Below are 27,743 nucleotides of genomic sequence, written 5' to 3' on the forward strand. Positions count from 1 at the left end.
GCCCTGGAGTGCTCGAAGTGCGGAAAGTGCGGGCGCGAATTTATAGTCAGCCGGCCTGGGAGGGGGGGTGCGGGGGGCGGAAGCAGCTGGAGCTGCCCCCGGGGGGTGTGGGTGCAGGTGGGCTGCCGCCGGCATCCCTGGGTGCCAGCTTCTGAATCTTCAGAAGGGGAGGGCTCTGGTGGCTTTCAAGGGAGCGGGCTGTGCCAGCTGCTCACCTGCTTCTTGCCTTAGAAGGGGCGTGGGTTCTGTTCACTGGCCCTGCAGCCCCCTAAGTCTAAAGAGGCACCTGGCAAGTGACCCTTGGTTTGCAGGGTGGTGGGGAGAGAACAAGCACCTCCAGGCAGATCACCTGTGTGGTCGGTATTAGACGTGTGGCTTCAGCCAACTATGGCTTACCATGTTTGAATTTTGTTTGTTCACTCTGCAGTGTTTGCCCAAGGAACATGTTGGAATGACCCAGGAAAATGAAGTTGAACATCTGTGAGTCACAGATCAGGGCAATCACGAATTTTGCAAATCACACACCTCATTGATTAGGTGTGACTAGTGTTACTGGCAAAGGAGGTAGCCTTGCGGTGTTTACAGCAGCTGATGAGCCAGCGTTCCGGGGAATGTGGTTGGAGTTTGAGTTATTTGGACAATGGTCCAGTTGAAGGAACTGACAGCTTTATAACAGCTTTTCAAGGCTTCTCCTAAGATGAAGATGTTGAACCTATACTTCCCATTAGTGCTTGATTTTCAAATTATGACTGATTCTTATTTTTATCAAGTTCTGGAAAAGACCAAGACACTAAAGAAAGAGCCGTCCCAATGCTAATCCTGTGGTAGGGTCTCTTAATTTTGTTATAGTATTAATGGGAACTCAGGTGATCTCAGGTATAAAGTTTGTAGTTTGCTAGTATATTTATTACCAGAGTTTTAGTATCATCAAATTAGTGGGTTTTTTTTTTTTTTTTTTTTGTGGTTGTTACTTTTGTCTCTTTTTCTCAGAAAATAATTCCGTTCTAAAGTTTGGTAACACAAGTAGACTCTTAATTGAGTTAACATTAGTGCTTCTTTAATGATACAATCATTTTGCCATGTTGGAAGACACTGTTTTGGAAGAAGACATCTGGGAATATAAATCCAAAAGAAAGCCAAAGTCAGTACTTTCAAGTAGTTCTGAGAATATCCCAAAATCTGTTGGAAAAGCAACAGATGGAAAATACCCATCAAAACGAAACAGACGTAAGAAAAGAACTGTAGTAGCTAAAGAGAAGGCAAAGGACCCAGAAGTGTGCTTGGGAGACACTGATAATGAGGTTTCTGTAGCTTCTAGTCAGGATTCTAGTTGTGGAGATGGTACCCAGCAGTCCCAAGACAAGGAAACCACCCCTGGAAAGCGGTGTAAGACTCACAAAAACCAAGTGTCTCCAAAGGTACGTCCCGTTTATGATGGACACTGTCCAAACTGCCAAATGCCTTTTTCCTCATTACTGGGCCAGACACCTCGATGGCATGTTTTTGAGTGCTTGGATTCTCCACCAGTCTCTGAAACAGGTAAGATTACAAAAATTATAGTAGTCTTTAATAATCTGAAAGACCTGCATTAGGCCAGATGTCTCAGTTCAGGGAAGTGTGTAAACCAAATCAACCAAAAGAGAGATGAGACACTACAAATATAAATGACTTACCCTAGAAGGTAACAAGATCATGCACTTCACTCTTCTTGAGATGGGTGAAAAGATAACAGACAATGGTAAAGAATATTGCAAAGTTGAAAACTATTTAATGCATTATTTCATAAAAGTCCCTACATAGCTCAATCTTATTTGTCATATATGCCAACTGAACACTTATTCAAGATGCTTCCTTTTATTTTCTTGACTCACAATGACCTCGTAAGTGGAATTGACATTTTATAGGGTTCTTAAGAGGTAAACAGCTTGACTGTTTTGTTATCTTTTAAGAGTATTCTGAGTATAGTGCAGTCTTCTAAATATGGTTATGTTGGATTCATCATGCTAATGTACAGGAAAAACAGGGAAATAATCTTAGGTTATTAGGATTCTAATAATAAAAATTCCCAAATGACAAGTAATGCTATGTTTTTATTATGCTTTAGAATATATGGTAAATGTCATGTTTAGCATATAGAAAATCCTACCTGGAGTATATGGAAATGGTTGGTATGATGATTTGTATATTTTAAAGTTACCATATATATCATAAACATATTTTAAAATCAAAGAATTAAAATTCAGCAAAATAAAAATAATGTTCCGTATGGCTTTCATGGTAACTATGATTCAGAAGACATTTTATTAACCTCAAGCTCTATTTTAAAATTCTGCATGAATATGCAAAAGTACTTTTTAAAAAATTTTGTATTGCCTTTCTTCTAAAAGTGCAATAAGTGAAAGCCCCATCAAAAGCTAGTAATTTCTTTTTAAGTGTCTAAAAAATAGAACTGGAAGTTGGAGTCCCGTGGTGAGCACCTTAGGATCAAATATCATACATATAACCACCTCTAAGAGATTTTTCTTTTGGTTTTTCACTGACTAAACTACTTTGAATAGAATCTCAGATGAACTTCCCTTGATTTGAATTCCACTCTATATCAAATACTTCCATGGTGTGGTTTAAAGTTATTTTAAATAATGAAGTTTTCTAATATAACATCGTGTGGGGGGGGACATGTTTTGATAAGTCTGGAGATTTGCATATAAGGGCATATGCCAAGATGGTTAAAAGATGTTTCTCTATCATGATAGCATGACAGGGAATAGTTTCCAGATTATTAAAATCTTATTGACCAGTTGTCAAATTGCATATCAAATCTCAGAACACAATTGTTAATAATAATAATTATTATTATTGTATAGTATGAATAAAATAATGGAACCGAATTTGGTACTACAATTGTCCTAAAACTGTTGGGTTGTAAGATAAATGCTGGGGTAGAACTTCAGTTTTGTGTGAGATAGACCAGTTTTCTTTATACTTTCTTGCCTGAGCAATATAGCACACTAGTCAAACTGGTGTTATCAATTTTTAGGACCTATTTAAGAAATATTTAGTGCAAACATGATATGCATTTTGAAGGAGCTCATTTGTGAGAATTATTCCAGGAGTAGAGGGGAGGGAAGTTTTGCCTTAAAAAGTTATGTTTGAGGAAAGAAAGTTATTGAAAAGAAATTTAAGAGTATTTGATTTAAAAAATAATAACCAGCACTTTGCAAAAGCATGCTGGATTAGTGTTATTTTTGCTGACCTTTAATTATTTAAAGATAACTTGCCCTAAAGCCGTAATGTGAGACTGATGACTTCCTATTTAGGAGTTAATTTATAGTGATAATGCTGTCAAAGCTTAGTCTGTGCTTTGAATCTGTGACACATTTTTCTTTATTAAAATTTTCAGAGTGTCCTGATGGTCTTCTGTGTACCTCAACAATTCCTTCTCATTACAAGAAATACACTCACCTTCTGCTGGCTCAAAGCAGGGCTAGTAATAGTCCTTTCAGCAGTCCAGCCCACAGGTCAGCTGACAGTTTCACTGAGCCTAATTCCCACTTTCCTTATAACCTGGAGGAAGGATGGTCTCTGTATCAGAAACAAACCAAAAACTTAAATGTTTCAACTGATGCCTTGTTAGTGACACAGTGCCTAAGAAACTCTCAGTCTCCAACTGAAACCAATACAAAGATTTCCTCTTCCACAAATAGCCAAACCTCCCAGCAAGCTCCTCACTTTACAGAATTTGTTAATAATGGCAAACTAGGAGTTGGTTTGCTCCTTGATGAAGAATTAGGCAGCCAAAACAGCTCAGAACACATAAATTTGCCATTGCCAGAAAATGACTTAAGCAACTGTGAAATTTCCTATTCACCACTGCAAAGTGATGAGGAAAGTTTTGATGGAGATGAAGAGCTGGCTGAGTCCCAACAGGAAATGTTTTTCACAGAAAGCTCTAAAGATGGCAGCCTAGGAGAAAATGACAACAGCTTCACATCAGTTAAACTCCACGGTCCCTTAGACCAGAAAGAGAACTGCCCCAAAGCGAACAGCTTAACTCACAATAAATACAGTGAAGAATTGTACAAATGCAGCCTTCTAAATGATTCATCTCCAGGTAGGTTCCAGAATGAGAGAATTATAATATGTGATGATTCAGCAACTTCTAATGGTGATTTTTTGTTGTTTCCACCTGCTTTAGTAGAGGGACCTATCTCTAGTTATCCAGCTGCTAAAGCAAAAGCTGACAAGCCAGAACTCCTCTCATCTCAGTCAAATAAACAGAAACAGGTAGTTGAAGAATCAGGTGCTCATAATCAGATCTCCCTTCCCTTATTTAAGAGTAAAATGTCAAAATCTTTTGAAAGCCAGGGAGAAGGGTGTCTTTCTTTCCATCCAACCCAAAATAAAATTAGAGAATCACCAAGTAAGAACTTCAATGCTAAGAATGATGCTAATACAGAATATATCTGCAGAAGGGCATTAGATGGCATGCTGGACAGTAAAGTTTCAAAGACACAGAAATTTTCTAGTGCTCCTGCTGCTGCTAAGCCTTTGAAAATACCGCCATCCAGTCCTACCTCTACTGCAGCACAACCGTCTGCCAAGGCCATGAAACAAATGGATATTGGTGTGTATTTTGGACTACCACCCAAGAAAAGGGAGGAGAAAATGCCAGGGAAAAGTGCATTAGAAGCAGTGAACTCAAGTCCAAATCAAAAGAGATCCCGGCAGTGCAAGAGGAAAGCAGAAAAATCTTTAAGTGATTTAGAATTCGATGCACAGAATTTAAATGAGAGTCAGCTGTCTGTGGAATTATCTAGTCCAAGGTCACAGCATCAAAGAAAGAGATGTAAAAAGTCAGATTCACTTCGGGAAGGAGCATATCAGAAGAAGTCAGGTCACCTTATTAATACAGAATCTGAAGCAGTCAATTTAAGTAAAGACATACCAGCTTGTGGCAGGCGGTGGAGAGGGAACAGGAAAATCCCAGAGCCATATAACATGAGAGAAATAAGAAAGAGGACATGTCCATTCTATAAGAAAATACCTGGTAAGTTGAAATATTAGTGCTAAATATAAAGAACCGATTTGTTTAAATTTCATGGTCATTGCCAGAAAGAGAGAGTGGGGGTGGGGGGAAATGTAAACAACTTTTTGTATATGTTTCATTGGCTTTTACTTTTAAATACTTCACTAATCTGTAGCATAGATGTTTAATCTTTTTTGTTCCATTCAATTAAGCAAACTCTTATTAAACATTTCTATGCAAGTCCCTGTACTAATTAGGTAGATTAAACATTTGACAAAGATTAGCAAAAATCAGCTTAATCCAGAAGGTGGAAAGTTTCTCTGTGGTACTAAAAGCTTATCTCTAAGCATGAACGAGAAATACAAAGTACTAAATAGCTTTAAACAAGGAAAATGCCACAGGTTGTACATGTCATAAGACATGCCAGAAAATTTAAATCATTAGAATTTAGCTTCTCAGCCTTTTTATATTCTTACAACTTCTCATGCCTTCAAAGATGAGTTAGTGAAACAATATGTACTGAAATGGATTTTATTGAAGAAACCTTTAACTTTTTTGAAAAGACTATAAAAGATACCACCAGGACATACTTGGTTTCCGAAAGATTTTTCTCCCCAATTTTACTGGTTTGCCAGTTATTTATACAACAATGTTTTGGGATTATACAATTACTTCACAGCTCCATATGTATGCGTGCTTCTCACCTTCCACCAGCGAACCTGGTGCCAGCACCTAGTTGCCAGCCCCCTCACCCCCTCCTTCCTCCTCATGTACCCCTCTGATAACCATTATATTTTTCACAGACTCTAAGAATTATTTTTTGGTATGCTTTTCCAGTTTGTTTTCTTTGGTTATGTATATTCCACAAATGAGCAAAGCCATCTGGTAACTGTTTTTCACTTTCTGACTTAATTGGTTTAGAATAACCACCTCACGATCCATCCATTTGTCCTTCAAGGCACTATTTCATCTTTTTTAATAGCTGAGTAATGTGCTATTGTGTCCATGTCCCACAATTTCTCTTTCCAGTCATCTGTTGAGAGGCACATAGGTTGGCTCCACAACTTGGCAATTGTGGGTAGCGCTGCTGTGAGCATAGTGCAGAAATCTTGTAGTATTAGTGTTTTCATGAGCTTTGGATAAATATCTAGAAATGGTACTGCTGGAACATATGGTATTTCCATTTTAATTTTTTTGAGGCATCTCCATACCATTTTCCACAGAGATGACACCAAGTTCCACCCCCATCAGCAGTGAAAGAGAGTTCCACTTTCTCCATTTCCTCTCCTTTTGTTTTTTTTTTCCAGTCTTTTTGATGTTGGCCATTGCCTTATTAATCATATAGGAGTGAGGTAATATCTGTGGTGGTTTCAATTTGCATTTCCCTTATGAGAAATGATATTGAGCATTTTTTCACGTGCCTGTGCCTTTCATAGGCCATTTCTAGTACATTATTGATATTATAGGTCTGTGGTTTATTCAGAATATTGACATAGAGATTAGCATTTGTGTGCATCATCATACCAATTTTGTATTTAATGATTGTTTTGATTACTTTTCTGCATTATAGTGGCCTTCATGCTAGTATGCCACATGCTGATGAGCCTCAACAGAATTGTGAAGCTCTCCTACCTTTCTTGTACATCCTGCTCAACACAGTGGTTTATTTCTTTCATGAGCACATTTCAGAATAGCCCAATACTTTGTTTTTTTCATTATTACTCTTTTAGGGAGGCTTTTGTAGACATATATTTTTTTTTTTTTTGCTTCCCTCCCACCTCTACCCTCTTTGCCCCCACAGTGAAATCCAAATACTACAACTACTGCTACGTATCTGGTGTTGTACTGTGACCTTCAGAGGGCCACAAACTATTGTATAATGACTTGGGTCTTCAACCATCTTTGCCCTCTTAAAAGCACATCACTGTCACTCCCATCAGGGATTTCTATTTTAGAAGTTAGCATTCTCCTTTTGTTGATTTTGTTTTGTATAGTTATTCATAAAAAATAGTTTATACTAGGGCAATCAGTAGGAAGCTGCGTATCTCATTGTCATCTTTAGTGTCTCTTTTTTTTTTTTTTTTTTTTTTTGTGGGACCCTTGCTGGCGGCCGGGGATCGAACCGGCACTGCCGAGGCTGTGGGCAGCCTCACAACCCAGCACTCAACCACTGCGCCACCAGAGGAGGCTCTTTAGTGTCTCCTTTTTGCTGAATTTTTAAAAAATTCTGTAATGATTTAAATGCTGTAAGTTTTAAAATTAAATTATAGAATTAAATTGGAAATGAGATGTAGAGATGTGAGAGGGTCACAACGTATAGTCACGTGGGTACATTTGCTTCGTGAGCTGTCACTCAAGCTGGCACATTGGTGTTTCCATTGCAGGAACTGGCTTTACAGTGGACGCCTTCCAGTATGGGCCGGTTGAAGGTTGCACCGCCTATTTTCTCACCCATTTTCACTCTGATCACTATGCTGGATTGTCTAAACACTTCACCCTTCCAGTTTATTGTAGTGAGGTAAGTTTTAGTTTTCTGAACTCTGAGCTTGTGGAATGCAGTGAACTCCTATGCCATTTGGTTTACCTCATGGTGGATTGAAAAATACCTAAATTCATTCAGTAAACATGTATTGAGTGCCTAAAAAGATATTTTAGGCAAAACACCTAGCTGCGAAGAGCTTACAGCCCTCGGGAGACATTCACCAGTAATACCACCAGGGAATAAGCATTGTGGTAGGAAAGTGAGCAGGAAAATGGAAATGTGAACTGCATGAGGTAGGGAGGAAAGAGGACTTTACTCTGTCCCAGGCCAAGACCTCCAACTAATTATTAAAAGATGAACATTGCAGTGCTTAAAGGCTTTAGTTAGAAATTTATATAATCCTCATAGCACTCTTGAATTAGCTCCTTTCTGTTATTCAAACAACTGAATTTTGGAGAGGTTAAGTTATATGCCTCATGTCACAAAGCTGGTGATGGCAGAACCAGAATTTGAACACAGATCTGTCCACTCTCAGCATCAGGTCCTTTGAACCAGGGTGAGAGCAGAGTTTGTGTAATGGCACAGATGCCTGGAAGATGTACCCATTCCAGGCTCTCAGGTAATTCAGAGCTGCTCAACCCACAGTAGCTAATGAGAGCAGATAAATCTGCAGAAATGGTCAGGGGCCTGATCTCAAAGGGTTTTTTATGTGATGCTGGGGAGGACGGACTTTTCCCAGGAGAGGGAGCGTCAGTGACAGTATTTGAGCAAAGTTGTAACTCATTTTAGGAAAGCAAGTGGCCGAACAGGGAGATTATTAAGATGCTTGGGTTCTTAACTAGAGATGATTTAAGACTTTAGTGTTTTACTGTATCAGCAATAAATACATCCTGTCTTGCAGATAACTGGAAATTTGTTGAAGAGCAAACTTCATGTGCAAGAACAATATATCCATCCATTGCCAATGGACACTAAATGTACAGTAAATGGTATCAGTGTTGTTTTACTTGACGCCAACCAGTAAGTATGAGAGTAATCGTTGTAGTAGTCTTATTTTTCAAATATTCAAAAGAACACCTTGGCGTGATTATTTAAGAATGTTTTATTAAATAATCTATTGTTAATATTAAAATTATTATTTTATTAAATAATTAATTATTAATAATTAATTATCACTAATAATTATTATTTGATGTTTTATTAAATGATTAATTTATTAAAACGAGTATGCTTCATACTAGAATGTATAAACTATGTATATAAACATGTTTCTCATTTTGGGAAAAAAAACCTCAATTACAGAATCAGAAATTAAATGTAGAGCAGTCCTCTAAATGTTATTTAACCATTTTTTAATCCAGTTAAAATTACTATGCTTGACATCTGAGACTCCCTCTTTTTAACTTTTGTTTTAGTATTTTTAACATGTTAAAATGTTCTGCTGTTCTCTATTTCCTTTAGTGTCACTTACATAAATTAACAGCTTGTATCCTATTCAAGTAGAGTGATTTTTCCCCTTTAAGCATTTCTTCAGGCTTTTGATACTAAAGACTGGAAGATTTCTTTCCTGGATATGGTTTCCATTTATCCCCTTAATTCTTTCTTAATGATAAAGTACTGTCAGTATTCATGTTCCCAAGATGATTTATTAACTATGCTTCTTTCAACTTTCGTAGAGTGTTAACCTCCCTAACCTTAGAGATCATAGATGTTTAGAGAATTAAAATTGAAACTAAATCTAGGTCTTCTAATACCAAAACCAGTGCTATTTTTCAGGTTGCCATTCAGTTTTTATTTGTTAATTGTGCTGCTGTTTCTTTCTTTCATCACTGATCATGACAACTTAAGGTCTAATTTTTTTATGTTAACTTTATTGAGGTATAGTTTACATAAATAAAATACACCATTTTAAGTATTTGTTGAATCCATGTAATTACTGTCACAATGAAAATACAGAAAATGTTCCCCAGCCCAAAACATTTTCTTTCTTCCCAGTGGAGTGGCCCAAGAAATCACTGATCTGTTCCTATCACTATGGATTAGATTTGTGTTTCCAAGGGATTCATCTGGATGAAATCACACAGTATCCTCACACAGTATCCCAGCATCTGTCACTCATCATGTTTCTGAGATTTGTCCACACCGTCACCTGTAGCAGTAGTTTTTCTCTCCTTCTCACTGAGCCGAGCTCTTGTGTGGGCACGCTGCAGTTTGCTTTCCACCCACCTCTGATGGACGACTGACTTTCCGTTGTTGGTCTTGTGTCTCAGCACCTTGCTAAACTTGCTCATTAGTTGTATTAGATTTTTGCTAGATTCTTGAAAATATTCTGCGTATACATTCTACATATACTAAATAAAGACAATTTTGTTTTACTTTTTAATTTCTGTTTAGAGAAGCATCTTCCCTCTCATTTGTTGTACAGATTCAGCCCTTTAGTACAGTGTTGAATAGCTATGGTGAGAGCAGACACTCTGCCTTATTCCTGATCTTAAGGGGAAAGCACTGCGTCCTTCCATCCAGCACGACATTACCAGCAGGTTTCAGAGATGCCTTTTATCAGGATGATAGTGATCAACTTTTGAAAGTTAAACCAGCCTTGCATCTCTGGGATGCTAATATTTTGTTGAAGAGTTTTGTGTCTGTTTTCATGATAGATGTTGGTCTGTAGTTTTTGATAATGCTTTCGCTGTTTTTGATATCAGGGTAATGTTGGTCTCGTAAAATATTATGCCCTCTCTCTTTTCTGAAAAATGTTATATAGTAGTATTACTTCTTCCACAAGTATTGGAAAGCCCTTGGGGTCTGTATATTTGGGGTAGGGTGGTAAGGTGATGGTTTCAACTACAAGTGTAATTATTCCCTGTGTTTTTTCTAGAATTCAAAATGAAAATTCCATGTGTTTGAGCAATAATTTCCTTACCCTTGCATCAGGGATCCCAGAACCATCTTTAAATTCATTGACTCACTAGAAGGACTCACAGGACATGGAAAGCTGTCGTACTCGTGGTTGTAGCTTATCACGGCTGAAGGGTACAGACTGAAATCAGCAGAGGGAAAAGGCAAATGGGGCCAAAGTCCAGGAGAAACCGGCACGTTTCCAGGAGCCCTGGTCCAGTGCAGTGGCAGAGATGCGCCTGATTCTCCCAGCAGCAGTGTGTAGCAGAGCATGTGAAGTGTTGCCAACCTGGCAGGCTCACTGGAGCCTGGTGTCCAGGGCTGTCATTACATGTCAGTCGTGTACACATGGCAGTGCCAGGTGACTGACCTCAGTGACTTAAGTCCCCCAGAACAAAAACAGGTTTTCACCAGAGATCATGCTGTTAGCATAAACTGTCTGATCAAACCAGTAACGTGGCCCATTGTGTCAGACACACAGGATGCTCTTATCAGCAGGATAGTTCAGAGACTCAGAAATCATCTCCTATGGCCAGCCGAGGGCTAGTCCCAAAGACAGGCCTTTCTGGGGAATGTGTTAGTTTGAGTACCCCAGGCCTGCTGGATTAATCCTTTCCTCTCTATTTGTTTTTTTAACCATATAAATACCCTGGGAGTGCTGTGTGTCCTCGCAGCACAATACTGTCGTTGTGTTCAGCTGGTAAAGTGTATTCACTTGTTCATCTTGATTAAGTCCCCTCCCTTTCAGTGTTCTGCCTGTGTAAAGAACATTCCTTTGCATGTTTGTGTTCAGCTGTCCAGGAGCAGTGATGATCCTTTTTTATCTTCCGAATGGTCATGTCATCTTGCACACCGGAGACTTCAGAGCTGACCCCAGCATGGAGCGTTCTTTTCTGGCGGGTCAGAAAGTCCACACACTTTACCTGGATACCACGTGAGAGAAGCTTTGTTTGCTTTCTTTCCCCCATATGCTTTGAATTAATTAGAGCATTGCTTAGGTTGTCAGAATAATTAGGTCATCAAATTATTATTGTCAATCATTTTTTCAAGGCTATTTTATCAGAGGGATGCTGTTTGGAAAAAAAAAGTATGTATTGCTTAAGCACAAATTTGGGATGACATGTTCTTAACTTACAATGGCTCAAATTTTTTGTGATTTCCTTTTGAAGGTATGTCTTACATTAGAATCTTGTTAATGAGACAAGGAAGAATACTTTGGGGGCAAACTTTAGGAACACATCCTTTTGGGTTCAAAGTATCTATGTAACAATAAAGTATGACTGTGGGGAGAAAACAGAGACCAAAATGCAATTCTGCTTCTGAATAGTCCAGTTATTTTGTTCCTTTTTTCAAAAGATAATTATAAGAGACAACTTTGAATTCCTAATTAATATAAACATAATCATATAGGTCATTATCTTTTTATTATACATTACTGGTTTTAAATATATGTGTATAAGAGTCTTAGGGTTTATCTTTTCTTGGGTATTATTGTATTGAGGCAAGCTCAAATAAATCTGTTGGATTCTTGTAATATTATATGTATTTCTGTATTTCCTGAGAAGAAAACAATGTGAATATTAATAATTTAAAACTACTTCATTAAATTTGTTTAGCTTCATTATTTTAATCATTTTTTTATTAAATCAGAATTCTTTAGTTCAAAGATAATCTGTCAGTGTTATTTTCTTGATTATGATTGGGGTTTAAAAAATATGCTGAGGTTTATATAGTTAGCTAACTAAAATAGCTAACTGGCGAGACATATGCCTAAAGAAAAAAAGACAATTTCTTAATTTGAGGGTGATAAAAGAAATATATTGAAAAAGGTATACTGAAAAGAAATATAGTGAAAAGTTATATTGGTCTTCAGAAATGATCAATAGCTGGCAACATTTTAATAACAGGCAGTGAGATATGCAATGATGTTAATATATTATACTGCCTTTGTATATAATTTTGCCAAAGCAGGTTTTATAAAATGGCATCCAACTTAATGCTATTGCTTTCTTGTTCTTTTTTTAGTAAGTACCATATTTCCACATTACAGGTATTGCAGCCCAGAATACTCCTTTCCATCTCAGCAAGAGGTTATCCAATTTGCCATCAACACTGCCTTTGAGGCTGTAACTCTAAACCCACGTGCTCTTGTTGTCTGTGGTACTTATTCTATTGGAAAAGAGAAAGTCTTCCTAGGTGACTGTATCTAATTTACATTAATATATTATAAAGATCAGATTCTTTTTGCATAAAGCCCTTTCAGGCTCTATTATTGCACTTGATAATTATTTCCTGAAGTGGTTCAAATATGACCTTTGAAATAGAAGGACAGGTTTAATGGAGTTGGATTCATTTAAAATTTGAAAGATTTAACAGAAATGTGATAAATGTGTTTAGGTGGCCTTTATATCTGTCAGATGTTTATGGAGCAAATGCCCATGCAGTTTGTTTTTTGATAAACTTTGAAAGGTGACCAGTGCTACTACATTCTTCAGGGTAAACATCAGATCACTGTAGAGCACTGTTTTAATTTTTGTTCTTTGATGATTTCTGGATAAGTAACTATAGTTTGTCTAGGTAGTGATGTACTGTCTGCAAAGTACTTCTTAACTACTTCTTAACTATGATCATATAATGTCAAGTCTTAAGATAGGAATGGATAAAGCCTCCATATTAGGTTCCTGTGCTTCCTCCTACCCCATTCTAGAAAAATTTTGCAATTTTTAAATAGCAGGGCTTCAAAAGTAGATTGTTTTTTACATTTTTCTAGACAGTTAACCAAAAGAATTATTCAGCCGTTTTTGGAATGTTATGGCAAAATGTGAAAGCTTCTGAATTTCTTTTTATTTGGTAAATTCCTGTTGTAAAATTTGCTTATATTGTAATTTTATTATTTTTCATAATCTGTAATTTTACTGTTTTTACCTTTTCCTTTGCCTATAGCTATTGCTGATGTTTTAGGTTCAAAAGTGGGAATGTCCCGAGAAAAATATAAAACGTTACAGTGCCTCAATATACCAGAAATTAAATCTCTCATCACTACAGACATGGGCAGTTCACTGGTTCACCTTCTCCCAATGATGCAAATTAACTTTAAGGTAAGCATTCAAGAGGTATGTCCTTCTAGGATGAGCTGGAAAAAGGTAATCTGGTGGCTGTGAACTGGAACCCCACTTACCTGCCTTTGTAATTCAATTATAGTAAAGTCACCAGCAGTAATCTTTACTCTTGAAAATCTTTTAAGGAGAACTGAATATATTTTTAGTTTGTTTGTGTGTTCAGCTGAATAAAATTACTTAGACACCAGCAGAAGTTTAGGAACTAGAGAGCTGTCATAAACGAAGAAACAGAAAAGCACACAGCAGTCTTGTTGCTCGCACCTGCTTTTGAGATAGTTTCTACTTCTTCCTGGGAGAGTGGGCAATGAGTGGGAAATTCTAAGTTCTGACTTTTGGTGGGGCTGTTATTCTGAATTAATATTAAGCTCCCGTATCATTGATGTGTGTTGGAAATGTGCTTGCTCTGAGGATTGAATGAAATTGTGGAATTAACTCCAAGAGAGTCCAAGAGAGAGTTCTGGTGATAGTTCTGAGGCATAAACTGAGATACATATGACAAGAACTCCCTTTGATTTAGGAGCTTTTTCATTAGATGTATTCATGTCATGAATTAGTCCTATCACTAGCATTTGGACAGCTAGCAATGGAACCTGTACACTAAAACTATTCAGAATTATAATGTATGTGTAAAAAGTTATTTTAATTATTTGCTGTAAGTTCATGAAATAACTTTTATGGAGCTTTTCAAAATAGCTTATAGATGATGAGAGTTATAAAAAGTTAAGGAAGGACAGATGGTTTCCATTTTAAAAATACCCAGGAGGTAGGGTTTGTTCACATCTCCCCCCAGCACTGTAAGCTTTTCCAGGAACTGAAAGCTGTCTCTCTTCCACCATACAGAAAGCAAGACATGACATAATAGTGAAACAAATACTTACTGGATGAATGAATAAGTAGATGAAAGAATGGATTTGTCTTTGTTTTCTTCATAACTTAATAACAACATCTTCTAAAACATTTTAATAATTCCGAGTATAATTAAGGAAAAGAAAGGAGACTTGGAAATCCAAGATGATGCTATCTGTAGTTTAGATTTCATTTTAAATACAACTAAGATTTTATTATAAATTTATACTGTCTTTGAAACTCTGAGTTTAGTCTGAACACCAAAAGTATTAGACTTTTTTTTATCCTTCATGCCATTTTTATCTTAGTCGGATTTCTCTTATTTTTCAAGGATAATACTTTGCTCATTAATTTCCTAAGAATTATTTCAGATGGCATCACTTCTGATGGCTTTAGTTTGGAAAATTCTATTCTACACAAAACTTATTAGGGAAACATGTTACTTCCAATTGTACCAGCATGAAAAGCTTTGAAATGATTAGAGTTCATGTTTAAAGGGTGAAAAAGTAATTAGCATTCATGTTTAAAGGGTGAACACCTGAGCAGAGTACTGCTATCCATCTTCAAAATATGTCTATGTTGACTGTGATGTCACTTTTATAGAGTTGTTACCATCTTTATATGCATCTGTCGATCCTCTGTTGGCACATATGCATGGGACTGTATCTGGGTGGCTCTTCCCTGTGTACGCATGAGTGTCTCTAATATCCTAACAGTTTATCTAATGTCCCAGTAGGGTTTGGACAGGTGTGTGAGTTGGGGTTTTGTTTTGTTTTGTCTTTGTAGCTCTGAATTGTAATTTTTTAATGCACTTTACTTATGTTGAAAGTTGCCTCATTATACTGTTCTTACGACAATACTTGTCTAATTTTAGGTAGTAAAAGGGAAAATGATTTTATTTTTTGGAAGCATAGCACTAGATTGTTGCAAGTTAATAGTTACCAAGTAAAAACTTCCTGTGACTATGCTGAGATAACATCTCCAGTCATTCTGTTGTATTCTGCAAAACCCATTTTCACTGACCATTCAATATCGTATTTTTATTCAACAGGGTTTACAGAGTCATTTGGAGAAGTGTGGTAGGAAATATAATCAAATTTTGGCTTTTCGACCCACGGGATGGACACATTCTAATAAATTTACTAGTGTATCAGACATCATTCCCCAGACCAAAGGAAACATTTCAATATATGGTATGGTTATTAAGTTTTTAATGTTTGTAATTGCTTTGCATTTAAAAAAATGAGCTATAAAAGTAAGATCTGAGGAAAACAGGTAGAACAGAATCCTTAACAATTCAAGAGTTTCAAATTGCTCTACACACTCTCAACCTGTATCTAGTACATTGTGACCTGACAGGAAGGTGTGTGACTAGTCTGGATCATTTCATTTGTGGGCTCAGTGATATGAGAGGAAATCGTAGAAGAGGTTGATCTGGGGGGGAGGTGTCAAGGGCAGGGGGTTGTGGGGAGGGTAGTGTGTGTACTGGAAGTTTAGGTGACATGTGAAACCAAACGAAGTCAACAGCAGGAGTTGCAGACTTGACTTTCTTGCTTGGAGGAGGGCTTTCTTGCCATTATTCTCAGAAATTGGCTTATTATAATAATGACTAATGGGAACATTTTGATGTCTTTCGACTAGTGACTTTCAGCCTCTGAAGAGTCAGGACCCTTTCTCCTATTCTATGTGGGACTTGATCTTCAATGAAGGAAGAAGATAAAGAGATTTTTAGGACTTAAATTTATTTTCTTTTTGCTTATTTTTTATGTGTGCAAAGCTTGGGGACTGAAATCTGCTTACTTGATCTGAAAATCATGAGTTTCCTGATGATTCCAGGATTTTCTTGAAATCCATAGCTGAGCCAAGTGCTTAAAAAAACGAATTATTTTCTCTCCTCAGGTGTAGTCCCCATAATTCTCCCACCACCACGGCACCTGTGACTGTCACCATAGTCCCTTGTGCCCTTTCCTCCCCTGTTTTGACCTCCCTCCCTCCCTCTCCCCTGCTGTGGGCTTCAGGTCCATGGCTTGCCTGAAAATTTTGTCTTTTTCCTGATCAGTTTCCCTATATCCCTCCTGTAAGTGAGACGATCTGATATTTTTCTTTTTCCTTCTGACTTACTTTGCTTAGCGCAATCCCTCCCAGCTCCATCCATGTTGCCACAAATGGCACAAGTTTATCTTTTTTGATTGCTGAGTAGTTTTCCATTATGTGTATATACCATATCTTCTTGATCCATGAAAAGAAAAATTATTTTAAAACGAATGAGTCTAATTATAATTAATAATCTCTACAAATGCACATTATTAGGTATCTACATAGAAAAGTAATAGAATTTTTTAATTCTATTTTTGTTTTGAATTTTTGTATTACTATAAAATGTATTAACAAATTTCCTTATCATAAATGAAGTACCAGGGAGTTTTCGACAAAAATACTCTGGATTGTTTTTCTTCTCTATTTTATTTTAAGCTTGTGCATTTTTTTTAAATTAATTTGATTTTTTTTGTAGACACTATTTTTTCTTTTCAATTGCAGGAATTCCTTATAGTGAACACAGCAGCTACAAAGAAATGAAACGTTTTGTTCAGTGGCTGAAGCCCCAGCAAATCATACCCACCGTGAATGTTGGTACCTTAGAATCTAGGAGAACAATGGAGAACTATTTTAAAGAGTGGAAACTAGAAGCTGGATATTGATATGGCCTGAAAGGACTCAGAATTAGTTAAGCAAGTTAGGTGCAGCTTATAAGTAGCTCAATATTTAGTGATATGGAATAAACTTGAAATAAATGTGAAAAACCTTATGAAGGTCACTCACATTGTTTATTCTCTCATTTATGTTTGAACAACATGGTTATAGTGCTGAGTGCCTCTCAGCATCACCAGTGAAATGGAGACCCTTTATTCCTTGCCCTCATGGGGCAGTTATGTTCTATATCCAGTGTCATATGAGGAAACAAAGGCAGGTCCAGGGACCAAAAGGATTCACATATTCATAGACTGAAACTTCATATTCATAGGCTGAAACTTTTATATGATATATATACTTAAATAAAACATAATCTTACAATTGCTGTCATTTCCTTTGGTTTTTAGAATTTATAACCGTGATGGTCATGTAATTTTATACATTTTAACAAAAATAATTCAACATTTGACTCCATAAAAGATAATCCAAAGAGCCTAGATAATCACCTAATAAAGAATGGAGAAAAGTGCATGTTTACGCAAGTGGTCAGGTAAATACAAGTTTAGAATGCAGTGTTGTTGGTTTTTTTTTTAAGTGAGATTATATTATTTATTTGTGACTCTTCATCTCTCCAACAGATATTGAGGAGCTGATCCAAAAGCAGAATCTTGGGCCAATGCATGTTAAAAATGTTTTTATGTGGTATAAGTAAGAGAACAGTTAGCATAATGAAGGCATACATGTGTGTAGCATATTCTTGCATTCTAACAATGAAATTAATAGGTGGATTTCTTAAATGGTCTCATGAAAGTTATTTTCAGTAACAGTTTTAGTCACCAGAAGGATAGTATGCTCCATGAACTTTATTTTCATGGACTTGGATTCTAGTTTTTATGGAGATAAGAGTTACAGAGATCATAGTTCCAGGAGGCACACTAATGACACACTTTTAAGGGCACAGTAATGATTTTTGCTTCCTTGTTCTTATTTGACTTTACACATTGACATTATTTTAACTTGTTTGGGCTTGGTGTTTTAAACTTTGTATATTATTAAGAGTTATAATTAAAAAATATTTTCCTAATTAAGTATGTAATTAAATTAAATAAAATATAGTCTAAATATAGGTATTTTTAACATAGGGGATATGGTCAAGTCTTTTGGGATCAATTTTATTTATTATTGGAATGATAGTTTACATTGAAACGTAAATAGTATATTTACATTTCAGAGAGTACATATTAAAGAACTTCTAGATTCATCAATATAGAACTAATTAGTACCCATTTGGTGAAGCACCAAAACCCAGATTCTTTAAGATCCTTCCCCAACCTCCTACCCGCCCCTCACTGTGTACTATAAATACTTTTAGGATAGGGTCCATATCTTCATTTTATAATTTAAAACCTTTTTCACTGTCTGGTCCAGAGGCAGTTCAAATAAAATAAATTCTTGAATGAATCCAAGAATTTGATTCCAAAATTATTTTACATTTTGCTCAGCTGAAAATAGTCTTTTCCAGAAGAACCACTGAAAACAAAAGTATAGCTGCAAAGTTGATTGTTTTGATACATTAAAATGTCCAGTTCAGTGTAGAAACAGTTTAGAAAATAAACTTACTTTGTGTGTCAAGATCTATCACTTTAGTTTGTCCCTGAAGTCAGGCACTGATTATTTGGATTCTCCCTCCAGGGACTTATATTCTATGAATCAACATTTATTTGCTGATTAATTGCTATATGCCCCACACATTCTTGGTGTAGGGAAATTAAGATAAGAATAATTCAATCTCCAATTATTTATTGAGTAACTTTTCTGTTTAGGGTGAAAGACTTACAAACATGTGCTTTTTTAGGGGATTCTTGCATAAATCAAATCTCAAACATCAGAGAACTTTGATGAGGAAAGAAAGACACGTTTCTAAGTGCTGTAAGGTGAAGTCATGAAAAATGGCTTAATACCAACATGCCATGGGCCCACTTAAAAGGGAGAAATTAAATCTGATAAGGAAGGGACCATAGAACAGATGCCTTAACACGGTCCAGAGAAGACTGGAGAGCCATCCAAAGGACAGCTAGCTCCTGAAGGTGTGCAGTATGAGTGAGGAGGAAGAACTTTGAGTCATTCCTCACACTTGTGTTGATGTGTGAAGCTGAAGTTTGAAAGGATAGGTGGGAGAAGAAAGCAAAGATCTGATAGGCATACTGAAGAATTTGGAGGCTTTTCTGGAGAGAATAGAGAATTTTTGAAGATTTGAGGGCAGTCACATATAATATTTACATTTTGGGAATGAAGAAAAAGTGAGTGAGGTGAAATACACATATATACACGTATAGACATGAACAATAGGTACAGTGCATGTAATATATATTATACCTTGACCATTCTTGCCTTAGAGGAATTTAGCATTTCATGCTTAGGAGCCAAATGTGTGGTTTTATATCCTGAGAAGGGCTTGGGGTAGGTTGGAAGTATATGAGCGAATTGGTGAAATAGAATTCACGAGACTAATTTAGAAACAAAATATTATGTAAATAATTCATGAATGATCAAACTTGGCTTATGTAAGTGCTGCCCTTGTGTATTTGGATGGGATTTTGTGGTTTAAATCCCTGCAGAACTATAGATTACTTTGGAATTCAAAAGCACCTAAAATACTATTTGTTTTGTCTTAAATAGGATGACTTTTTTCCAAAGAAAAAAGTTTAGTAAAGTCAGATACATGATCTGTATAAGCCTGTCATTTCAAAATGGAAAGCAGGAGCTTAAGATCATAAAATGGCATCAAAGCAGTGCTTTAATACACCATTAGATAATGTTATTAAAACTTTTTTTAAGTTTGTTGGAAAGAACTGTTTTTGGACTTCCTGCCAAGGTTCTGAGCTCTGATTACCTATCACATAGGATAAGCAGATAAAACTGTAAATGAACTAAAAGCAACAGTGTCTGGAAGGGGAATAAATGCCAAATACCCTTGTTTGCTAAATCAGCCAATTTTTAAAATTAGTGTCCTTTATCCGTGGAAAGAGTGATAATTCTTGTTTTGTTATGGTTTGGGTTTTTAAAATCTCTTTTTTGGGATATATAATTCACATACCCTATCATTCATCCATGTGAAGTGTGCAATTCAATTTTTTTAGTGTATTTACAGCTGTATATCCATCACCATAATTAATTTTATATTATCACCCAAAAAAGAAACCCCATACCCATTAGCAGTTACAGTCCTTTCCTCCCCTTTGCCAGTCCCCTCCCTTTTTTCACTTGAAGATGATGATGGTTCATGAAGACTTGCCTGTAATTTTGGTCCAATGAGAATTATTTGAATAAATAGCAGGATGAATTGTTAGTGTGTATCTGTGTTCCAGGTATGAAATGGTGGTGTGCAGTGTAGGTAAGACAGACTACCTCAGCTTGCCGAAAGGAAGCAAAATGATCTTTAAGATTATAAGTTGGAAAGGAAGACTTGAGCTAGGAGGGTTTCAACTATCAGGATAGATAACACCAGCTGATTTTGAATAAGAAAGACCATTTATAAAAAATGGTCCACATTGTTGATGTGAAAATATAAATGTAAATCTTTATCCAGTTTTTAACTTTTGAAATTACAGCATGCTATTTATGATCTATGAAAGCTGGATAATGAAATAACTTCTTTGGGTCCTGTTCAGCCCTAAATCCTATAATTCTGTAATTCCTGTTTTACATCAAGTTTTTTTTATGTTTTAAACAACGCAGCTATTCACATGTCATGAATCGAAAATCAGTCAAGGAGATTTTCTTTTTATTTCAAAGTTGTTAACTTTTATATAAGGGTTCTATATTTATCCCAGGTTATGTCCTGGTAATTTATTCATATTGTTAAAATTTTTAACAAGTTTCTGACAAAGAACAGGTGAGATAAGTCAGGACTCATTAAAGGTTCAGCATAAAGCTCTTCACCATTTGAGGTCCCTGGACAAGAGGAAATAGATTTGTCCCTTGCTGGGAAAAATAAACAATTGAGAAATGTTAAATATCCATTTACGATATATATGCTTCTCTGCTAGGGATAGTACTAAAGACTAACAGTGCTAGCTAGCCTTTTCAGCTGCTCAATATTTAATGATAGAAGCTAGACTTTTTTTTAAAATACATAGCATGAAAAATTTATTTGAATCCCCATTGAGTGACTTAATTTATTCATTCAGAAACCACTTATTGGATGCTAATTATGTGTAAGACACTGTGCTGGAGAGAGGAAGAGGCTTGTTTTCCTTAGAGAAGTCTTCGGGGACCAGGGAACATTTGAAGTGGGATTTTTAGCAGTATAATTGGATGCTCACAGGGAAGATGAAAGCTTAGGATGGCCATTATATTTTTAAAGAAGACAAAGATGGTTGTAAATAAAAGCTTCCTTTTTAGGGAAAGGTAGGTAGTATCCATATACCCAGCAAATACTTAATGTCCACAAAAATATTTCAGGCAGTAACCAGAGCAATTCAAAAACAATAAAAAAGCTAGAGATGCTGCTACAGCAGGTGGAAAATACAAAGTATTTGAGAAATCACAATACGTCATAGGTAGTGCAATAGTGTGGGCAGAGGCACTGTCTACCTGGGAGCTGAAAGATGAGGAGAATAGCCCATTGAAGTCTCGCCAGCTCACCATCCCCTCCTGGCCATTCGTCACATTCCAAAGAAAACAACCTGATTAACAGTGTTGAATGAATGTTGAAAGATTATAGGATTGAAGGGGGACTGGTATTTCCTCCCTGTGGTTTCTATAGGCTTGGTCCAGTCCTTCCTCACAGCTATTTAATGAGGAGTTACACCTTTACCTTAAGAACAGAGAGGAGTTGTTTGTATGTAAAGCAGAGGTGGTACGATAAGATTGGTTTTAAGTTATTTTCTCTCCCTGTATTGTGTATTGAATTAGAGGAGCTTTTAGGAAGCGGATGAGGCAATCAAGGCAAGAAATGATGGTCCCTAAAGTAGGAAAATGGCAGTGGGGTTAGAGAACAGGGGGCTGCCTCAAGAACCACAGGGCACTGTTAGCAGGACTGGGGTGGGGTGGGGAGTGTGTTCATGAGTCTAAGCCCCAGGAGGACAAGGATGGTTTGACCTCTTCTCCACTTAGCCCATTTTCTGGTATTTTTGACCATCAGAAATAAGTTGTGATTAAGACAGAGGGCAAAAAACCAAGAATGAGGCTCAGAAGGCTGTGTAGGATAACAGATGAGCCACTGAGCAGTGACCAGAGGGCCAGAGGGAGTTGGTTTGGGCATTTGGGGGTAAGGCAGTCAGGGAACAGCTGCATCTTCATGGCTAAGATTCTGGCTCCAATGAGTTTGAGAGTCACCAGCATGAAGATGAATTAGCGAGGGAATAAGATTTTATTAGGTTAGGAGAAAATATATGGTGAAAGGAGAAGATAGGACCTTCTGAGCAACTCCCAATTAAAGGGCAGGAGTCCCGTGAAGGAGAATAGCAAAATAGCTAGTAACTAGAGAGGTAGGACGGAGCACTGGTGTCAAGAAAAAGGAACAATCAGTGTGAGCAATGCTGCCATAGAGAAATAAGGTCTGCTCTGAAAATGCCTGTTATATTTAAAACAAAGAAATTGTTAGTGATGATCACTTGTGGATTTTAGAATATACAGGTAATGTGACGATTGGGAGCTATTTTATTGTGTTCAGGAGATTAATGGAGTGATCTACTACCTTTTCTTCCTTTTTAGTTTTTCTGCCTATAATTTGAATGCCTGTCTGAACTTGTACTCTGCAAAGTTGTCGCCTTCTTATCACAGTTCCAGTGACTGGTTTGGCAGCAGGAAGGTTTTCCACTTGGTCACTTTGTAATCAGTGCTCTATCAGGAAGCTGCCCAGGACTTGTTTGTGCTAGTTCAGAATGTGGCTCCCACAGAATCACCAAATACTTGGCTTGCCCTGCTTTATGTCCACATCCACAGTTCCTGTGTGTCTCTTTCATCTTCCCTGAAACAAAGATACACATACACACATTAAAAACTCAGAAAAGGATAATATTATGTAACATTACAAATGACATCACCTTCATGTTCTTGATTATTGATCGACATTTGGATTATGTGTTTTCCCTCATTTTCTTGGCTCAGCACATGGTTATTTCCTGCATGTAGCTCTTCCCCTTCTTTTTTCCCTTGTCATCCATTCTTTTTTTTTTTAATAATAACTTCATAGTATTATTACTTTAATTTTACAATTAACCAGTCTTGTTTCCTGCCTTTATTTGAACCACATGAAATGTCTCTCTGCCATCTTTCCCATCTTGTATTTTGTGATTTTCTCTTTGTAATAGTTATTGCAAGCCATAAATGATTTGGTAAATTAAATAGAGATATAAGAGCATGATTGTTTTGTGATAGAGTATGCAGAAATATGTTCCTAATTACATGCCTCCTGTTGTGTGACTGAATTAAAACATTCATCCAAAAGATACTTTACTGAGCATATTCTGGATGCCATGTACATACTGTAGATTCCAACATCAGATACCCTAGAAGCTATTCAATACGTCTGTGAATGAAGGGGGAACTGCAGTCATTCTTCACTGACAGGGGAGTTGGAAGAGAGGATGAGATGAGATTAGACCTCACAGTAGGGAAACCCTGGAGATGAAGCCAGGACAGTGTTCTAAGAGGAAATGTTGGTCTCTGCTATAGCAGTTTAGATGGGCAGATGAAGTGATGGAGGGTAGGTCTTGAGTAACTTTTAGAGATGAACATGAGCGTGTCAAGCATTGCCACTCCATGGCTCTTTGATGATGAAAACTTTTGATTGGAGTGGCCACAAACCCAAAGGGAGAACTTTTTGAGCTTCAATTCAAGATGGCGAAATTTGCCAAGTGACCTCAGAACTCTAACACCATTTCATGACAGTACTGCAGAAAGAGTCATTGGTAGCAATTAATTTAGGATTCTTTGAGAAGAGATGTTGCTTATGCAACAAGTATGGTAATGGAAACTTTGATTTAATGTCCAAAACTAATTCAGGCCCGATTCTATCACTAATTTTATAATCTTGTGCAAATTAATTCATTTTCCTGGATTGTTGAACCTAGGTCTCAGTTCCCTCTACTGGAATGAGAGAGCTAATTGAACTCTAGATGATCTTTTATAATTCTATGAATCTATTTACTCAGTTGCTATTTTTTTCCAGAGTTTTTCTTGCTTTTCCAGGGTTTAGTCAAGCTAATTGTCACAATGAATGTGCTCTATAATAAAATATGTCAGATGAGAAAATGTTTTCAGCCAGTTTATTTGGTTTACTTATTACTTAATCTTCATTTTTAAATTTTTCTTGTATATAAACAGAAGAAATTCCTCCAGTTTGTTTTTGGGACCTTGGAGACAGAGCAATGGATGAATCAGTTTCTTAAAGTGGAATTGACTAAAATGAGGCCGGGTGCCAATAGCAACAGAATAGCCCATCAGGAAATGAATAAAAGAGTCGATGAGCAGAACGTGTTCCTGCCTGAGCATACCTAGAGCATAGTGAGCAAACAGGGCAGAACAAATTCATAAATGCAGATTATAATGTTGATAAGCAATGTGTAGATATAAATAATTCATAGGGCCTATGTATTACATCAATTGCCAAACAATGACATATAGCTCAGAGCTGCGGGTTAGTGATGCAGTGAATTCAAAGGCTTTGGCAGATCTCTGGGGCCTCTTTGGTGATTTCATGGGTTGATAATACTCTCCAGTATCTGCTCCCCCACTGCTCCATCCACTGATGGCCCAAGGGGCACCAATGAAAAGGATACATTTAAAGATCTGAGGTGTCTTTGGGGAGAATTAGAAAATGAAGTGTATAGAAATTGAATCACCTTAAGTAAGAACTGCCATTTTCTACTTATAAAATTTTTTCCTTTCATTGAATTAAAATAATCAGGTTCTCAGATGGAAAACGGGTTAACTCCCTATTAGGCAAAGTAACATAGAGGTTTGGCCCCTAGTATAAGAACTAAAGGACAGAACTGTTAGGCTCGAGAGAAAAAGAATAGCCTTTCAATTTTCCAACCTCTCGTCTCTCTTGGGATTATTCTCTGGTGGCATCAAGGAAGTTGGATACACCCCCAGGATTCAAATTGTTAGCCATTTTTGTTATTTGTTCATCCAGTTTTGTTACTACTTTCTTAGTCATCCCAACAGCTAAATGTTCAAAAGAGAAGAAGTGTTTCCCTCTGTTTATCCCTAAAGCGGTCCATGGGGACATTTTTCATCATTTCCTGGCTTGGTGAGAATCGATGTCCTTAATCCACTGTCACGTTACTGGTTAGATTACAGCGTCAGGACCTGCAGGCCAGCTGGTTTGCTTCACCGATAAAAGAATGAGAGACCCTGCTTGTAAATAGCTTTGTCTGTTCACAACCTCTTAAATTAGTCTTGCTATCCTCACATTCCCTGACTGCTGCTTCCAAGCGCTGCTCCGTTCCTAGACTGAGTTACCCTGGCGACTAATCTTGATAATCAACTCCTGGAGGTTTCCATTCCAGTGTCTTAGCCTGTGTGCAATGGCTTTGCATTTGGTAGACTGCAGGGACTCTGCTGACTATGGTATTTGCCTGTTCCTGGTAATGGGGCTTGCGGGCTGTGTGGATGGGATTCCCTTGCTGGAATCTGAGCCGTGCTGGGACCTGAGCACTGAATGTTTCTACCACTTTACATCATGCCTTTCTTAGTCGTCTTAAAAATAAGAAAGGTCAGCACCAAGACTCCCGACCAACACCAAGACTCCCAACCAATGCCAAGACTCCAGCAATAGTGGCCTCTTAGCTTTTCCGAGGTTCTGAATCTCACCTGTAAGTTCTGCTAGCAGTTTATAATTATCTACTCCATCTTCTAAAATTAGTCACCTGGCAGATTTTACATGAGCCTCTGGAAAAAGAGGTTGGATAATCAGAGGAGAAAAGAATGTAACGTGTACGTGAATCTAAAAAGGAGAAAAAGGAGAGAAGGGGGTTGGGAAGGAGGCTGCAACCAGATGATGAGTGAGGCCATTTTGTGAAACAAAGCTTTAATCTCTTCCAGAGACATCCAGAAACTTCTCCCTGCAGAATGGTCAGTTTGCTCACAATAGCACTTTTTAATTCCTCATGTGTTTCTTCCTGAGAGTGGACAGAAGTTACTCCAGATGACAGTTTAGTCAGTGAAGGGGAATCGCTAAGACAGCTCTTTGTTCTGGAGCCCCCCACCCCACTGCCAAACCCCTCCCCCAGCAGGATTGTCTGGTCCTGTCTCAGACTCAGCTGGGGCCCTAGTTAAAAACAGAACAAATTCTGGCCCTAGAGCGGGACCTCCAGGTGTGAGCCTGGGAATCTGCCACCTGCAAGGGGTCTTGCTTTTGTATTTAAGAAGAAAGGGCCCGAGATGATGCTTAATGCCTGCAGAAATGCATGAAGCACTGCTTTATTTTTTTTTATTTTTTTATAATGATTAAGGATTTCTACATGACTTTATTTATGTAATTTAAATGTTATTGAACAATACAGACATAGCATTTGGCTTTTTAAATATTCAAATTAATTGTTCAAATTGCATCTTTATTTTTTTGATTGTCTTTAGAATTTTTTTACTTAATTTATTTTATTTTATTTTTTTAATAAATTTTATTTTTATATTCCCCATACAATTGCAACCCCCTTATTTTGACCCCAATCCCTCCCCTCCCCGCCCTGCTTTAATTTGTAGGACTCGGAGTTCTGTTTTTCTATCGGTATAAGATAAAATTTAACAGTTTTTTAGTTGCTTGAATCATCAGACAAGAAATGTAGGTGTACATGCTAGCTTCCTGGAACATTAGAGAAATATGTGTGTGCAAATACTAAACAAGGAAGCAGTTACTGCATCGCTATGACATATGGTCAGATATCATGCAAGATACCAGCATAATAGGCCACTAGAGAATAAGAATTAGGACCCTTCTCTGCTAGTAGCTGAAGAATAAGTCTATATAAGGTAAAAGACTGACACCCCTGAAAGCAAAGTTTGAATAAGGAAGTGGCTTTGTCAGGGATCCCATAACGGATTGTACTGCAGTGAATTTCTAGGATAAGCTGCCTGCTCTCTCCCCACCTGGTAGTGGCTCACAGCAACTCACCCACTGTTTGCATATTGTGGGGCCAGGAAAAGCAGCTGAGTTTTAATATTACTAGAATCTGAAACAGAAAGCCACTGGGATCTGTTGCCTAGCCAGATGGCTGACTTATTTCTGCAATGCAAATCTAGCTAGGTTTTCTCTGCCTGAGCTGGGTGTACAGGAGCTTCCAAAAGAACATCATAAATGACCCACAGAGGAAAGGTGGAGCACGGGGAGATGACCATCCAGCTAAATGGTGTGGTGAGTGATAAATCATGGGGTGCACCCAGGAATCTGGTGGCTTAGAATAACCCTAGCACAAACAACAAGTGAACAGCAGCCCCAAAGCCCCTTTTTACATCCCATACATCCATTTACACCCATTTTACCTCCAATAAGGACCCATCTCTTAATCTGCATTTTTCATGAATAGGAGTAGAATGAGGAAATTCTCATATATAATTAAACTCAAACCAAGCTAAAGATATCAAAAATTGGATCATTTTAAATAAATAATGGGATTGAAAATTCCAAGTAGAAAACAATAGTCTATTTTTGGTATCCAGAATTAAAGATTTG

General features: G+C 37.2%; 1 protein-coding gene across 1 annotated transcript; it reads left to right on the top strand.

The window, feature by feature from the left end:
- Positions 1–1,047: 1,047 nt before the first annotated feature.
- On the top strand, positions 1,048–17,070 carry DCLRE1A (DNA cross-link repair 1A; the record flags this gene model as incomplete). Its single annotated transcript, XM_084244879.1, has 9 exons — positions 1,048–1,539; positions 3,401–5,047; positions 7,411–7,544; positions 8,410–8,528; positions 11,200–11,340; positions 12,457–12,602; positions 13,350–13,504; positions 15,423–15,564; positions 16,910–17,070. The coding sequence occupies exons 1-9, from the start codon at positions 1,080–1,082 to the stop codon at positions 17,068–17,070; spliced, it is 3,105 nt and encodes a 1,034-aa protein (XP_084101005.1). The 5' UTR covers positions 1,048–1,079.
- Between the last annotated feature and the right edge of the window lie 10,673 nt (positions 17,071–27,743).

Source organism: Talpa europaea (assembly GCF_964194135.1).
Source record: "Talpa europaea genome assembly, chromosome: 10".
Classification (NCBI taxonomy): domain Eukaryota; kingdom Metazoa; phylum Chordata; class Mammalia; order Eulipotyphla; family Talpidae; genus Talpa; species Talpa europaea.